The sequence below is a fragment of the Thunnus albacares genome, chromosome 5 (genome assembly GCF_914725855.1).
Source record: "Thunnus albacares chromosome 5, fThuAlb1.1, whole genome shotgun sequence".
Taxonomy (NCBI): Eukaryota; Metazoa; Chordata; class Actinopteri; order Scombriformes; family Scombridae; genus Thunnus; species Thunnus albacares.
In genome coordinates this window covers 24,945,363-24,961,823 of record NC_058110.1, presented here as the reverse complement: position 1 = coordinate 24,961,823, position 16,461 = coordinate 24,945,363, and the positions used below count along the sequence as shown (strand labels likewise).

Below are 16,461 nucleotides of genomic sequence, written 5' to 3'. Positions count from 1 at the left end.
TTTGAAAAATTGTTAACCTATCATTTAAGAAATATAGTGATTATCCTACTCTGCTTCCTAAATAGAACCAGGACTTCACTGATCTACTCAACGACCGGAGGTTAAGGTCAAATCCACCAGGGACAGAACAGGAGTATCTTAAGTTTATGGACACAACTTTTACTCTTCATCTCTCCTTTTATGTGACTTATGTGTAATACATAAACTATGTCATCAGGCTTTTTTTTTTTATATATTTCAGTTAAAGCACCATTATTCCAGTTAACATCAGCTACCCAGGGAAGCCCCACATCCTGTCTACATCAGGAGGATGCCAGTTCAGCAAACACAGCAGAGCTGACAGTGTCACCCTCACAGTTAGATCAGTGCAAACATGTTGGTGGCTCCATAATTGCATTTTCAGCAGGCAGAGCTGAAAAACCCACCCAGGGCTGTAGATAAAGCTGCACACTATTTTTGAACATTGTCACAGTTCCCCTGGACTAATCTTCTTAGCGTTTTTGATGGGAAGGCTGGCTTTCTTTAAAGTGCTATGCTGCTATATATTAGAGTGTGAATTTCCTGCAGCGTTTGCGTTTGTCTTACTTTCTTTTTCCCTTTCAGTCTGTTGGATGGATTTAACAGTGAGTCTTGTGGTCTGTTGAGATTATGAATGATGTCTTAATGTAAACACTTTCGGGATAGTTTTGGGGCCACTACCTGGTTGTGAGCCTGAATAATTGATGCCTTGTTATGAATAAATCAAAAATATGGATGCTCTGGCCCTGGTTGTGGTCATGGTTGATGGCATCATGTGACTGAGTAGGCGGGGTGGATCCTGCCTCTCCTCTCATCACACTCCAAGACCAGGGAGCCATCTCATGAAGAGGAGGAGGAGGAGGAGGAGGAGGAGGAAGGAAGGGTGGTTTTCAGTGTACCAGTCTCTTTGCATCAGCATCAAAGAGACATTTCCATGCCATGCTTGTCTGTGCGAGTGTGTAAATGGGTGTATTTGCCCCTCCTCCCCCACCTCCCAGTTTGTGCTTGTGAGCTGGCGTTGCTGAGGAGAGGAAGAGGTGGGACGTTGTCATAGTAACAATGTCACGGCTTATTGGTCATACAGTGGTGGTGAGTGACCCAGTGGAGAGATGTGGTGTTTTGTTGGGAGCGAGCTAGCCTGACATGAAAGGTGCGTGATGAGGCTTTAAGAGAGGGTCCAGGACTCTTTTTTTGGGCTGCAGTCGTCCACTTCAGGGACACTGGAGAACTCAGCCTGGAGTGGGTCCAGTTCTCTTTCATCCCGGTCCAGGAAGCCTGCCAGACTAATGTTTATTCATTATACGTCTGTGCTGTCTCTTACCGATAGTGTCCTCAGTGGGCTGACCGCTTTGATGATGTTTCAAACGCATTGCCAGGGGAGAGCTGTGCAATCACGCCCAATCTGACCTGGACTGACCCCGCCATCTGCATATTAGTGTTAGACTGCTCGGTACAAAGTGCATGCATGGAAGAATATAGACATTTCCTGAACAAGAGTTGTAGACTCTCTCTTGAGCCTTTTGATAAATTATTCAAGTTATTTTCTGAGTTATTTTCTGAACATTCTCTGGTTCAAGTTCCACTAATGTGAAGATTTTCTGCATTTCTGTGATTTATATCCTTTAAATTGATTGGACCTGAAACAAGACATTTAAAGACATAACCTTGGACATTTAAAGGACTTTTTTTTTCTCTTTTCTGATGTTGTACAGGTCAAATAATTAATTAATCAAGAAAATAATCTGTAGGTGAATTGATAATGAACATAATTGTAAGTTGCAGCCCTAGTAGATTTCCTCATACCCAAAAATATCATTATTTTTATCGCAGAGAATAATCTCACTGAAAGAATGATGGCAAGAAGCTTATCTAATATAAACATATAAACATAAACATTTCTGGAGGGGATGTTTAACCAACATTTCAAAAATATCTCAGAGTTCATCTGAGAAAAAAGACTTTTTAAATAAATATAGTGCAGGAACCCTGCCAGAAAAACTGGTGATAAAAAGAAATATTCTAATGAATACCATTAGACTATTTATATCATTTTTTTGTTAATTACCATGTTTTCTGTATATTACTCCATAATAAGATATAGCCCTTGGTCTGCCCACACTCATATCACGCTACCTCTCACCCAGGATTCATCTTCATATATAGGTCACATGTCTAATACAATATATGTTTAGATGAATTCCTCTGACCCAGGCTCAGATGTAAGGGCGCTGTGCTATTAATGTGTGTACACTACACTGGGCAAATTAAAACAGAATAAAACTGATGCCTCTTGAAGAGTCAAATAAATTACATTTAATAAAAGAATATAGGGGGAAATATGTTGTCATCAGACAGCTATAAACTCACATTCAGACTGCTAATGGATCATATGTCTTTCTGTCAGGCTTGCAGTATCTCAGAGGGATGACATAGGGAAAGTTTCGGATGGCGGCAGCGGGAGTAATTTCTTTGGACTTGGTTACCTCATTATCAAGTGGAGCAGTGTTTCCCCTTCTTCCTCTAGGCGCAACGCTCGCAGTCTGCCAACACACTCATTTATCCTCGCTGTCTGTCACTTCAGTGTCCAACACTTTACCCCAACAACACATCACAACCCCCCCCCTTTACCTTCTGGTCCCTTCTCGTCCTCCAGAACTCGTTCCTGTCTCTGTCGTGCCAAGAGATGGTTGAAGCGTGTTTGAAGAGCCCTTTAAGGGACGTTTGGTTATTTAACCGAAGGATCAAGATTTCTACATTGTCATGCATTCCCGTTTGCATGTTTTAGGGTGTGTCCTCTATGTCAGTTGGAAGCATTTGCTAGTTGAAGAGGGGAGTTTTGGAGCAGAGATGGTATCTAAGATCTTAAAGGCTTTTATGTTAGTTGTGTTTGGAAAGTGTGTCCCATTTAATCAAGTTGAAATATTGAGGAGGAAACTAATCTTTTTTTTAAAAGGGAGAAAAAGTCCACCCGTAAAGAGAATTACAATCTATGGCAGGAAGCCAGTTAGACATTCATCTCATCACAGGACTGCAAGGCCCGTTTACTCAGGAATGTGTGACAGTGTCCAAATAAAAATCCATTATTAAGAGTCAGCATGGTTACTGTGCTTTGAATTGAAAGAGCACTGGGAATTCAGATTGAGTATTTTCATCGCTCTTGACAAACAGGGAAAAATAATTTGACTGCAACTAACGATTATTTCCATTAATGATTAATCTGTGGATTGATTAATTGTTATAATAATAATAATAAATTGTTTTGTCTATAAAATGTCAGACGATAGTGAATAATGCCTATTATAATTCCCCACAGTGAAAGGTGAAGTTTTTAAATGCCTTATTTTGTCCGACCAACAGTCCAAAACCTAAAGATAATCAATTTACTATAATGGCTGATAAAGAAAAGCATTAAATCATCACATTTGAGCAGCTGAAACCAGCAAACTTTTTGGCATATTTGCTGAAAACGATCTTTTGATTATCAAAATAGTTGCCAATTTTTTCATCGATCGATTAACTGATTAATTGACTAATGGAAAAACAGTCCCAACACAATTTGCCAGAGCACAAATTGCTTGTTTTGTCTGACCAATAGTCCCAAAAATTTTCAATTTAAAATAGTATAAAAATGTTGTATTTCTGCTTGATAGACGACTTTAATGACTGTCAGAATTGTTGTCGATTCATTTTCAGTTGATGAACTAATCCATAAATGGTCTCCTTTCAGCACTAGAAAATCCGGAGAGATTAATAAAATTCTATATAGTTATTGTTACACAATCCACAGCTGGGTAATACATTTCTAAAACCTTTATATATCACTCTTACAAATTGAAAACAGTGAGGAAACCCTCTTTTGCATATATGAGAGATCCATGAATTGTATGATTTTACAGACAACGAGCAGGGTTTCAGATTGTGACCGTGGACGCTTGTCATGCAGTGAGCACAGGCAGCCCTTTGGCACACTAGCTGCAACAGCTGCTTGGCCCACCCCCCTCACCACCACCACCACCCACCACTACTACTACCACTACCAGGGGCCAGGGTGACGTAACCGCTGCCTCGCTCCGCTGCCAGCCAGCGCGTCACGTGACAGAGGTCGCTAGTCAAAGCGTGTTACCATCTCCCAGCCCTAGGTTGTGGGAATCAAAACATCCTCCGTTCTCTCTGTCACCGTCGTGTGTCACGTTTCCCCTCTCTGAATATTCGGCACCATGAAAACACAATGGAGTATAATCTCCAGATGTTCCTGGTTAGGGTAGGGTTTATCAATCAGCAGCAGACACCAGCGAAGATCTTAATCTCTTCTTGTTTGACATGCACTGAGGTCTAAATCAGGATGAGGTTTTATGCTGTCTGTAGCACCACAGTAAAGACAGGATTTTCATAAAAACATGTACTGTCCAGGAAGTCTTGGCTGTGCCGTATGAATTCTAATCTCTTTCCCGGCGAGGCTGCTAGTCATTGGTGCCATTTTGCGTAATAGCCTTCGGAGCTGTGTCTTGTTAGTACATGATTGTTTGACTGGTCACGTGGCCTGTGACAGTACACTGGAGATAAAGCTGATCCTGGTCTTTATAGGGTGAGATTTCATGCTGGAACTCACTGAGTCCCTATATAATAATATAAAAGTGTAAACTCACAGAAAATCACATATTATTATAATACAAGTTATAGTTTTAAAGGGGGATTTTATTTATTTTTTGCTGCAGAGCTATCAGCCTGTTAAAATTAGTTTCGAGCCATGCATTTGTAGTTCCCCATATGTTGTGGTTTGCTTCATGTCTCTTAGTCTCGAATGTGAAAATGAAACAATACAACCCCTGTTCCTGCTGTAGCTGAAGAGTAGATTGATTGTTAAAAAGTTGTTTTTGAGGTAGTGGCTTATATTCATTAACATAATCCTCCCACGACTTACAATAAATAGATCAGCACAAATATTTCTGAAATCTGTCAATTGCAAGCAACAGACCAAATATCTGGTTATTGGCACTGGCGTGATAACATGATGGTTACACAGCAGTGGTTTTTAATGTGCAATAGACTTGTACAATTTTGTGGCTGTGGTCTAGAGGGCATGTGCACATAGCCGTGCATAAATATAGTGTGTTGCACAGGACACTTTCAACATGTTTAATGTTCTGCAAGTTACGTGCCTACAGTGAACTTATACTTTTTAAATAAGACTGAGTTGTGTTTTTGATCAATTTTGCAAATATCAAAGTCATAACATAGTCAAAACACTTAAAGGATAAGCTTTGAGATTTTCAGTATTTTTCCTCTTGTCTACAAATCTCATGTGCAGAGCCAAACCAACAATGAATTGATCCTACTTACAAGTATTGTGTGTGTATCCAAAGCCTGATATATCTTATTCCTCATATTAAAAACATGGGAATGAGCCACATTGTAGCACTAGGTGACATGTTCCTTGGCATCGAAGAGTGTGATTACAGTAGTTTGTCTAGAAACAGCTCCAAAGACTAATAACAATGATCACATTTTTAGTCTCTGGAGAGTAGTTCCGTGTAAGGCAAGAAAAATGTAGAAAAATGCTAGCCATATCCTTTTAAAGTGTAAAAAACACTGCGGTGGAAGTGGTCTGGGGTTGTTTGGGAGTACCTAGAGAGGTCCTGTAGTGGAAGGCCCCTGTGTGAATAACACACTTAACATAGCTTATATCAAAGGAGGCAAGGCAAGGCTCGATGTTACTTTGCTGCTTGTTTCCCATCAGTGAGTCAAGTGTGTGGTCAGCCACGTTTGATACTATCAGATGCTGACTCATTACTACAGAGCACTGACCACTGCACTGGCAAGGAAGACACTTATGTCTCAAGTGATCACACTCACTGAGTTTATTGGACCGGTATACTAGGTATATTTTGAGGCACTCCTGTTTATTATTGTGGGGAAAAAGGCTTCATGTTTAAGTAATATACATGTTTACAAAATTTCCATTGGCCTGTGTTTAGTCTGTTGTTTTGGTTGCTTTATGTAAATCATGGTATGCTAGATTTACTTGGATTACTGTTGAGGAGGCAGCAGACCTGCATGTTTGAGGAAGTGAATCATGCTGATGTAATCACAGCGTGTATGTTTGCAGGCTGAAGTCGTCTAAATACTCAGAGTGTATCTATCTCTAAAAAGCTGTGACAAACGCTCAATGGTGCGTTAGAAAATGAAAGGCAGCATGCTCTTTTCAGGCGGCGTCCTGCCATTTCTCTGTGTGCGTATGTGTGTACATGGGAGTTTGTTTTAAGACAAAGATATTGCTAAAAGGAGAAACAAGTATTCGAATTGAAAATCACACAGGAACTGAAAACCTGGGTTTCTTTGCTTTACTTCTCTGATAAAAAGCTGTATTTAAACCCTTTTCTTCATTTGTTTTGTTCAGTTAAGTTCACCCAACACAAGAGTGTTTTTCTCAGCCAGTCTGCAGTGCCTTCTCTTTTGATAGGCAGGTGTCGTTTTGTTTCTCCAAGCTCCACCTCCTTTCTCTCTGTTCAAGCTGTGACCTGCTTTGCCAGGATAGTACAATACTTACTCATTCTCTCTCTCTCTCTCTCTCTGTCTCTGTCTCTCTCTCTCTGTCTTTCCCTCATCCTGCTCGCTCCCTCTAACAATGAAGAAGATACCTGCTGATCCCATCTGGCAGCAGGCCTTTGTGAAACTCAACTGACACCTGTCTAAAACTGCCCTCCGCACGATGTCCTGTCTTCAGTGCCACAGCTGGCATGTTTCTCCGGGAGTCGCCCATGCTGGCATCATGCATGTCCATGTGGGGGCTTCTCACGCCAGCTGTCAGCCCCTTTGTAGGTGGTTCTGTGTGTCTGGAATGACTGACTCGCAGAGCATGTGGTTCCACCATAACTGGCATTATCTGCCACACCCATTGCTACGCAATGTTGACTAGAGCCTGAGAGCTTCACAGGCAGTGTTTGCTGCTTGCCAAGAATCACGTTTGCAGTTCTGTCGCACCTTGATAGACTGAGAGCAGTGATTGTTTCTGGGCTTTGATTCCCATTCTTGTATTTCCTGTGACTGGCAGAACAGTGTCTTTAAAGAGAGTTTTCTGTATTGCTGATTTCCCCTTTTCTAGATATAACCCAGCAGCACAGTCTTAGTCATAACTGTCATGCTGTCATTGTTAGCTAGTTGTGTGTTGTAAGAGGGTGTTCCTACATCATCATCTTAGTTCAGCTCATGAGGTGAAGGGTTTGCCCCCTGCTGGTTGTTCATGGTAGGGTTCATCAAAAGTGCCAGAGGTTCTCAGGTCTATTAGACATTGATCTTGTTGCTACATGTGAGTCATTAGATCCAATAAGTCCCACTTACTTAGTTTATGTTGTAATCACTGCTTATAATTGCTGTTTTGTCTGCTTGACTGTTATTAGCTTGTTTTTCTACAATGCAGATTTTTTGGAAACACATGGCGAAAGGATAGGTTGCAGAGTCGAGGTCATTTTCACTTGTGCACAGGATTAATTGCTATACCGTATAATTAAACGTGAATATGATGTGTACTTTGACACCAGTCAATTACCGGCTGTTGATGTTTATACTAATCCTTACAAAATCATAGTCTGACTATTTTCTGTTAATTCCAGTGAGTCAGAGGCATTTTGTACTGTACACAAAAATATTGAGTTTACATTAGAGCTGAAATGTTTAGCCGCTTAAAGGATTAGTCTACAGCTGCAACTAACTAATTATAGGTCTATAAAATGTCAGGAAATTATGAAAAATGTTGATCACCTTTTCTGAAGCCCAAAATGCAATCTAAAATGTCTTGTTTGGTTCTAACCAAAAGTCCACACCCCAAAGATATTCACATTTAGATTTAATACACATTTAAGAAGTTGGAATTAGAGAATTTTAACATTTTTTTTCTTAAAAAATGATTCAAAATGATTAATCAACTATCAAAATAGTTTTGATTCATTGATTAAAATAGTAATTGATTAATTGTTTTTATGTTGATTGCCACACAGTTGCTTAAATGTGAAAATTTGCTGCTTTTCTCAGGCTTCTGTGTAAACTGATTATCTTTGGGGTTTTTAAATGGTAGGACAAAACAATATGAAGACGTCTCCTTTGGCTCTAGGAAACTGGGATAACCATTTTTCACTGTCTAGATTCAGATATCAGATTAATAGATGAAATTATGAAAGGAAATGATGTCGTTAATGTCGCTACGACAGTATTCAGTGTGGAAATGCAGTTTTTGCTTTCGCTCTTCCTCGGCTATAATGTCACTTCCAGGCCTCACTCACACTTGGTTACAGTATGTGGAAACACAGCGCTCATCTCTTCCCCTTGATTGTCTAATGTCTAAAACCGCCACGATCATTGCCTTTGCTGTGCTCTGGTGAGAGAGCAACACCAACAGTGCCTCATAGTTGTGACAGCCTGTCTCGACAGGATGATGGTAATGGGCCAGGTCTCTTTCCTTTGGTGACTTTATAATGCTTATGTGATTCTGACCTTGTGTCCAAGTGGCTCATGTCTCTGCTAATTCCCCACCTGCCTGGGTGCCTCTGCCCCTCTGCTAGCACCCCGCTGCCCCTGGCATTCAGTGCCATCCCCAACACCTGTCCTCATTAGTCCATGTATGTCTGCCAGTCGTCCACCCGGGCCCACCCCCTCCCCTCTCTGCCAGATATTCCCCCCAGGCCTCGCTATGTGCCTCATTGTGGTTGGTGCTTTTTCACGACCTTTTAATCTGCTAACATGACGGGCTTCTATGCACTGATTGGTTTAACCTCACAATAACTCCACTGAGGCGTCTATTCTTACTCATTAACAAACATGAGTCAACCCATGTCCTTTCTCTCCTGATCCACTTAATTCCTTCTATTTCTCACCTGTTTCCTGCGTGTATGTGTCTGTTTTTCCCGCGCTGCTTCTCACCCGTTCATCTGCCCACGACAGAACAATGACAACGAGACGCCGCTGCACTGTGCCGCCCAGTACGGCCACTCCCGGGTGGTGCGGCTGCTGCTGGAAGAGCTGACAGACCCCACCATGAGGAACAACAAGTTTGAGACCCCGCTGGACCTGGCTGCACTGTATGGCCGCCTGGAGGTAGTGAAGCTGCTGCTCACTGCGCACCCCAACCTGCTCAGCTGCAACACCAAGAAACACACACCGCTGCATCTGGCCTCTCGGAACGGACACCTGTCTGTGGTGGAGGTGCTGCTGGATGCTGGCATGGACATTAACTATGAGGTGTGTGTGTGTGTGTGTGTGTGTGTGTGTATATATATATATATGTATGAGTGTGCTTCAGTTTGCAAGTGTTTCTTAATATGCTGTCATGGCCCAAATCATGTTGGGTAACTTAATCTGTCCTTGCAGCACTTCCTCTCGCTACTTCCCACTAAAGCTATTAGATTAAATGTAAAACTCTTAAGCTCTGCAAAAGAACTGCTGTGGTATCAAAGCAGAGCCGGCCTTGCTCCCCCTGGTGGGCCCTGTGGCTCCGACTCTGTACCAAACTATGCCATCCATCTGTCTGGAGATATTTTTTCCTTCACTCTGCCCTGCTTTACTCTGAATCAAGGATAGGGAGTCTACCCAGTGTCCTTCAGGCCCTGCATCCTGCAGGTTTCAATTAGCATGGCCCTGTGAGCTGGAAAATGATCTGCTTTGATTCCTCGACCGCATAATTGTCAGTAGAGAAGTGGACCGAGCGGTGGGCATAAATAAGGTCATCTCTGCTTTATTTCTTTAAGAATGTAGGTGGTGGGAAAAGTATTGCCGCAGGTTTAAACAAGCCTGATCCATGTAGCAACAAGCAAGTTTAAACAAGCCCGATCCATGTAACAATAGCAGAAGAAAAGAAACATGCAGATGTCACTGATGTCCCCCATTCATGTCACACACGGGTGTTTGTCCTCCCTTTGTCTCTCTGTGCCTCTGGCTCTTTACGCTTTTGGTTTGTTTTCTGCTCAGACGGAGAAAGGCAGTGCCCTCCACGAAGCAGCCCTGTTTGGGAAGACAGATGTGGTACAAAGACTTCTCAGTGCAGGTCAGGACTTCAGCGCCACACAAGCAACATTTGAACACAACACAGCGATGAAGTACATTTAATTAATCAAAATCAGCACAAAACATTTCGACTGTCGTTGCACCGACTCTTCCTTTTTGTCATTCGTCAGGTATCGATGTGAACATTGTGGACCAGAAGGGCCTGACAGCGCTGGATACTGTCAAGGACATGCCCTCCCAGAAGAGCAGACAGATAGCCGCTCTCATCCAAGGTAAAGACCACATGTGCAAACAGAGAGAGAAATGTGGTGGGAAGCAACCTCTTGATTTCACATTTGCCAGTTGTTATTCAATCTCCTGTTGTCTGTTGCAGGTCACATGACTGGAAAACCCCCTGACATTGACCTTCCCCCTCCACCAATCCCTCCGCCTCAGGAGAGCCCCAGCCCACGGAAAAGGGGTAAGATTTACCAGATGTCCCATGTTAGAAAAGTTTTAGTGTTTGTACTGTAGTAGCAGCAATCCAGTCAGCAGTTTAAACAGGAAACAGAGCAGGAAAATGCAGTAGGAGGTTATTATCCATTTTTTTTCAGCGAAGAACTTACTTGTCTTTTTTGTGTTTGCACCAAATTTATACATTTTTAACTGTGTTATAGGTGATCTAGAGAAAGTGAGCGAGTTGATCTCGGGGCTGGCCCCGGGGCCCGAGGAGGAGAGCCCGTATGAAGCTCTTTTTGAAGCCACATCTTGCCACTCTCTGGACAGCCTCACCAGCGGCAAATCCTCTGACAGGGATTCTGGACGGCCAGATAGTGAAGCTGGCAAGGTCAGCAGCAGTTTAACTGAAACCCACCCTCACACACACACATGCACAGTGAGCTCCTCGCAGGGGGATTATAGGAGATAAAATGCAGAACTCCCACTAGAGGGTGATAGTGGTCCTCTCTCCACACGACTTGGCCTCAAACCCCCTCAGCATTACACTTCTTGTGGTGCATAGTGGATTTGCAATGCATTTCTTAACTATGATTTTGCAATAAACCGATTAGCAACCATATATTTATTACATCTTATATTCTATATAATTTACAGAAAGATCGCCTGGTCCACTCATCACATCCTGGCCCTGGTCATGAGGAAGAGGTGAGCTCAGAGGTGAGAAGATTATGAAGTCGGGAGAAACATGTTTTCATCCGACATCACAGATTCTCACATTTACGGTTTCGATCACCTAATGAATGAGCACGGTGGTATGACTGCCTTTAAAAGTTAGTTCCTCTGAGAGTTTGGTCATGGTTTATTAGCACAATGTCACAGGAGCTGTTGGAAAATGATTATCTGCCACTGAGAATGCCAGCGCCTTTTAGCCATGACCCCTTTCATGACTATTCTCTTCACGGCAGCTGCTCAAATCAAACGACTTCTTAATAAATATTCATCTGAGTGCGGCACGGGATAGAGGCAGCGGGGACGAAAGAGGGCGAGAAGTGAAGTGGAAAAGACCGTAGACCATAGAGGATGCGATATAAAGTAACATTAACAAAGAACATTTTCTAGTTTTTAATTTCCCCTCACTGAAGGAGACATTTGCATCACATCCACACCAGCTTTGGTGGATACTCAACAAAAAGTCATCCGTGCAGTATATTTCCTTTCCACCTTAATTTTCTCCTCGCCTCTGCTGTTTTTGTTTCTTTTTCCGCAGGCCCTGTATACTAACAGCAGTATTGATGAGAGAGGTGAGCCGGGGGTGGAGGAGGAGGAGGATCACACATATGAGTTGTTGCTGACTGCACAGACCAAAGTCCCACCACCCAGCCAGGAGTCCCAATCCCATAAAGGTAACTGTGCTGCATAGATGTACAGAATACTTACATTATGTTGTAGAAAGTGTAGATTAACAGTATTTCTTTGTTTACAAGAGATTTTTAAGAGCCTTTCCTGCGTAAACTCTCTCCTCCACTACATACCTTTACCTTACCACATATTGGTGACCACTAATTTGCGGCAGTATTATATAAAAATCGCCAAAGCACTGGGACAATTTTCCCAAACACTTCTTAAAACTCCACTGCTGCTGTCTGAACAAAACAGAACCTGAATACATTCATATCCCAATCAGCCCTACACACATACACACACACACGGTCAACCCTTGCCATGACTGCATGCACCTCGTATATATCAGCAGACCCTCCTTAGTCGTGGCTGGTGAATGGCACCGCATGTAATTGGATTAAATGGGATTAAATTAGGAGGCCATTTTGATCCTTAGCTGTTGATGTAGATGTTTTAAAACCATCCCCTTGGGCCTTCCAGCTTAGTCAGCTTCACTAGCGCCGTTAGAAAACGTCACTGAGCTGAAGGGTTGGAGTTTAAATCGCTGATGTCATCATACACCCCCCCCCCCCCCCTCTATGTGGATAAATGATGGTGTTATAAAAAAGGAACTCTTGACAGTTTTTTCTTCTTCCACTCTGTAGTTGGACAGAAATGTTAAACGATTAGTTTTTCGTCTCTTTTAAAACGGCTTCATCACGTCTGCATGCTCAGCGTTGTTTAAATTGCAGACAGATAAATCTAAAGTCTGTCTTGACTTTTAGCCCAATATGTCGCCATGCATAAAACATGATTTTAATATACATCACTTTCGGATTCTCGTAGCATAGCCTGTAACTCTGAAGAAATGTTGAGTAGTTGAACTCTGAATGGACCGAGATAATAATTCATCTGTCTATGTCCTAACTCTTATGTCTTCTGTCTCCTTAGATGAAAACACCACTATACAGTCTTCCAACAGTGTCCTACCTCAGGTATATATACATTCTTCCTTTCATCCTTCTCATGCCTTTTATATCTTTACACCTACATCAAACAATAAATCACATTTTGGCAATATTTTTTTTATGCCTGGCAGTTGCCAAATCCTTTTCTAAGATCTTTACATGTGCAAGTTATAGGGATGGAGTTTAGACAGTGAAAGAAAAGCATCTCAGCTGCAGTTTGCATTCCATGTCAGGCGCATGACCATATGACCATAGTAGAATATATAATATATATGACACATGTCATATGATAGTCAGACATTGAGTCATATGTCAGCAGAACGCAGTTGTCGTCTGAAACCATCCCTCATAACTTACATAACTAACATAACTAACTGTAAACTTGCCCTCTCTATTTATTGTCACCGTCTTATTTTATTGCCTTTTTTATATTTATCATCCAGTTAGCGGCTTTTATTATTTCTGCCACACACCCACAATCCCACCTGCTGCCCACAATATATGCTCACATCTTTTATTTCATGCTCCTATTGGATTAGCCGTGCCCCTCAGCTGCCTAATCGTAATAAACGAGCAGCATGATGTCCTCTGTGCTCTAATCTGCAACCTTCTGAGTCAAGACATATCATGTTTGATGTAGGTAAACCTGCCACCAGTACTTTCATGCAGGGAATGAATGGGATAGCATCTTTGTTTCATGTTTAACTAGCTAGATAATTAGACTGCAATATTAATAAGCTAACCGGGCCAAGACTCAGCAGCCGCTAATACGATTGTCTGGCAACCCAGAAGATGTTTGAAAGGTATGTTTTGATTGGCAGGTGGGAGTAAACTCAGCTTTTTTCTTCTTCTTCTCTCTTCTACTTCAGCGTAAACCCACTGCCCCAAACGACCTCAGAGCCCCGAGCAAGTCGAAAGACAGCCTCCACCCTCCTGGACGGGCGGGCCCACGCGCATCAGGAGGTGAGTTTTTTTTTTACCCTCTGTCCTCAAATTTTTAGTAACTTAATAAGGAACAACAACTGCTGCTGGTGTGAGGGTAAGGAAAGACAGACTGGACACGTCGGACTTGAAAATCACAAGCCAGGCATGTCAATGAAACGGGAGAAATGCGTTTGAGTTTGCAGGGTGAGATGGGCTGGCTCAGATTAGTGCTGTCAGGGAATGCATGATTGACATTCTCCAGCAGCGCAGTGGATTTGGCTTGTCGGGCGCAGGCTGATTGACATTCCTTGGCAAGTGGGCAAGACTCATTTCGTTGCCAATATGAAACAGAATTCTTGATCAGATGGTGACATTCCTATCTCAGATGCACATCCCCACTTAAAGGTGGATATGCCACATTCTCCAGTCAAGCATGAAGCAGAGGTGAGGAGCACGGCCTCTGGGTTTTTGCTGACATACATACGGATATCTTTATGAAAATATTATTTTTGGAGCGTGTTTGCGGGAGGGACGGCAGAGTAGGCGTGCGGGCGAGTGGGCAAGATACTGCTGTCGCGCCTTCACAGGAGGAGCCAGTCAGAAATAATTAACAGAGTGAATGCAGAGACATCAGTATACTTTACAAGTCTCTGAACTTAAACATGTTGGTATAACTGGTGGATTTGTGCAAATAAAGCTCACATGTTCACCCGTAATGAGTTTAAACATTAAAGTTGAATTGATGTTCAACAAGAGCAGAGCCCGTATTTGTGGGAAAATGTTTTGCCACAGGGGCCAAGAATCAGTAACTCAGGCGTCACAATTGTTAAAAATGTTGTGAGTAGTGAGGGACGTGTGAAACATTTCTAGAAGCACAAAAGGCCACTTTTTCCTCCTGCCTTACAGTCCTCAGTGAGTTCATGTTATACTCTCCTTTCCCTTTTTTAAAACCACAAAACCACAAGTCGGGTTCATATGTGAATACAACTGTGTTTTTTCTTCTCTTTTCAGTTCTTGCACATCAGCAAGTTAAAGCTATATTTCCCACTTTTATGCTTTTCATAAACCCGGACAGCTGAGCTGAGCCTCCTCAGTGTTCACTCCTGTTCATGTGTGTATGTGATTTCTATTGTGATTGAGGAAATCTTGAGATCTTCCCCGTGTGGACGCTGACAGCCAGGGACTAGAGCTCGGTGCGGCAGGTGGAGGACATATGCGTGGTCAGCGATACCGTAGTGTTCATCATCTGTCACAAACATATTGCTGTTCTCAGCAGGAATATAGTTTTTCCCAACAGATTTCCACCTCTGCATAGTGTTTTATAGGCTTTCCAAGTGATATTTCTCACCAGAAGTGATATCCTATGATTTACACAGACAATAACAGACATATGGCTTCCATAGTACACAGTTATGTACAGCAATAGTGAGGCTATCCTTATTTTATACTTGCTGCTCATTTACCGCATGGCTCGGGTTCATTCTTTTCTTCATACTTGTTGAGCTGCTTTTACAGATTTGGTCCTCTGTCTTGTCAAAAAGCAAGTTCATTCAAAGCTTTAAATGGCTTTTTCAGAAATGCACAGTTGTTTGTAACACTGTTATGAACTGCAGTTCACCAGAAGAACTGCAACAGATGGATGCAGAGGGGCTATGAACAGAAAGCACCTGTTATTTATTTATATATATATATATATATATATATATATATACACATACTGTATGTACCACACATGTAACAAGCATTAAATAATGTTACGTCCTATTATATGTAAACGCTGTTGAATATGACAACATACTGGGTTTCACGACTATATTGATCAGGCCTATCAATAGAGGTATTTATTTACTTGCTTTACTGTAAATGTCCACATATCAATAAAATGGCCTTATGTTTCCTTATTGGCTTTCTGTAGAACATGACGCAGAGTTGAAAATGTTCTACAACCTCATATAAAAACAGAGTAGATTCTTCCACACGCAGGGCATGAATTGACTTTGGACTATGTCAATGGGGAAGTGACAGCCAGCATCGTCACTGCAGAGTCTGCAAAACAAACATGACATCATGAACAAGATATGGAGCCCGCAGTGCCAAATGAAATACTCATCCCACCTCTGAGGTGACCTCACCCATCTATAAGAGCTGCAACAACATTACATTATGTCTGCGAGCGTTTTACACCATAAAAGTGTACAAGCAGGGGGTGCGGTGGTCTCGGCAAGGGTTAACACCGTGTGAGATTGTTGGAACCACATTGATGTGCTCATAGGGCGTTCACACTCCCTAGCTGCCAAGGAGAGGGTGGGTGTTTGGCTGTGGTCCTGACATATGTGCGCAGTACACTCACTCACCTCTTATAACTCACACAAACACCCACACACGTTTTCCTAGATCCAAAGGCTTTAGCGACTTGTGAAAAGGGGAGTTAAGGGGCGTTGTTTGTCACATTCACTGACTGCAAATGGCCCCTGAAACGGTAATGAGGCAGTTTTCAATGAACTAGGACTGAGCTCTACACGTCAAACAGTTGAGTGATACGATTCTTTCCGTCTTGTACTGTAGATACGACTCTTGATGTTTTTTTTTTCATCTCCAAGTAGCAATTTGAGAGAAAGCAGAGCTGAGCCCAGACGCCTGTTTAGCAGCAGCAACAACGCCGTTTGGTGAAGGACAAACTACAAAGTGTTGCAACAGGTCACTGCTTTCCCCTGTGGTGTCACTGCCCCAAATTCCCTGT

General features: G+C 42.3%; 1 protein-coding gene and 1 long non-coding RNA gene across 8 annotated transcripts in view; one reads left to right on the top strand and one right to left on the bottom strand.

Annotated features, from left to right (window-relative positions):
• LOC122982052 (ankyrin repeat and SAM domain-containing protein 1A-like) overlaps positions 1-16,461 on the top strand; it is a 64,048-nt gene that overhangs the window by 14,477 nt on the left and 33,110 nt on the right. For 6 of the 7 annotated variants that reach the window (XM_044351030.1, XM_044351028.1, XM_044351031.1 and 3 more), the window contains 9 exons: positions 8,953-9,249; positions 9,976-10,051; positions 10,182-10,283; positions 10,385-10,471; positions 10,668-10,837; positions 11,104-11,166; positions 11,717-11,852; positions 12,781-12,824; positions 13,667-13,760. In XM_044351030.1, the coding sequence (XP_044206965.1) occupies positions 8,953-9,249; positions 9,976-10,051; positions 10,182-10,283; positions 10,385-10,471; positions 10,668-10,837; positions 11,104-11,166; positions 11,717-11,852; positions 12,781-12,824; positions 13,667-13,760 (1,069 nt within the window). The remainder of the gene's footprint in view (positions 1-8,952; positions 9,250-9,975; positions 10,052-10,181; positions 10,284-10,384; positions 10,472-10,667; positions 10,838-11,103; positions 11,167-11,716; positions 11,853-12,780; positions 12,825-13,666; positions 13,761-16,461) is intronic. The other variant, XM_044351029.1, reaches the window with a different exon arrangement.
• On the bottom strand, positions 3,451-7,954 carry LOC122982058. Its single transcript, XR_006403384.1, has 3 exons — positions 7,869-7,954; positions 7,584-7,588; positions 3,451-3,462 (listed from the first exon to the last, which is right to left on the bottom strand). It is a non-coding gene; the product is annotated as an uncharacterized LOC122982058 (long non-coding RNA).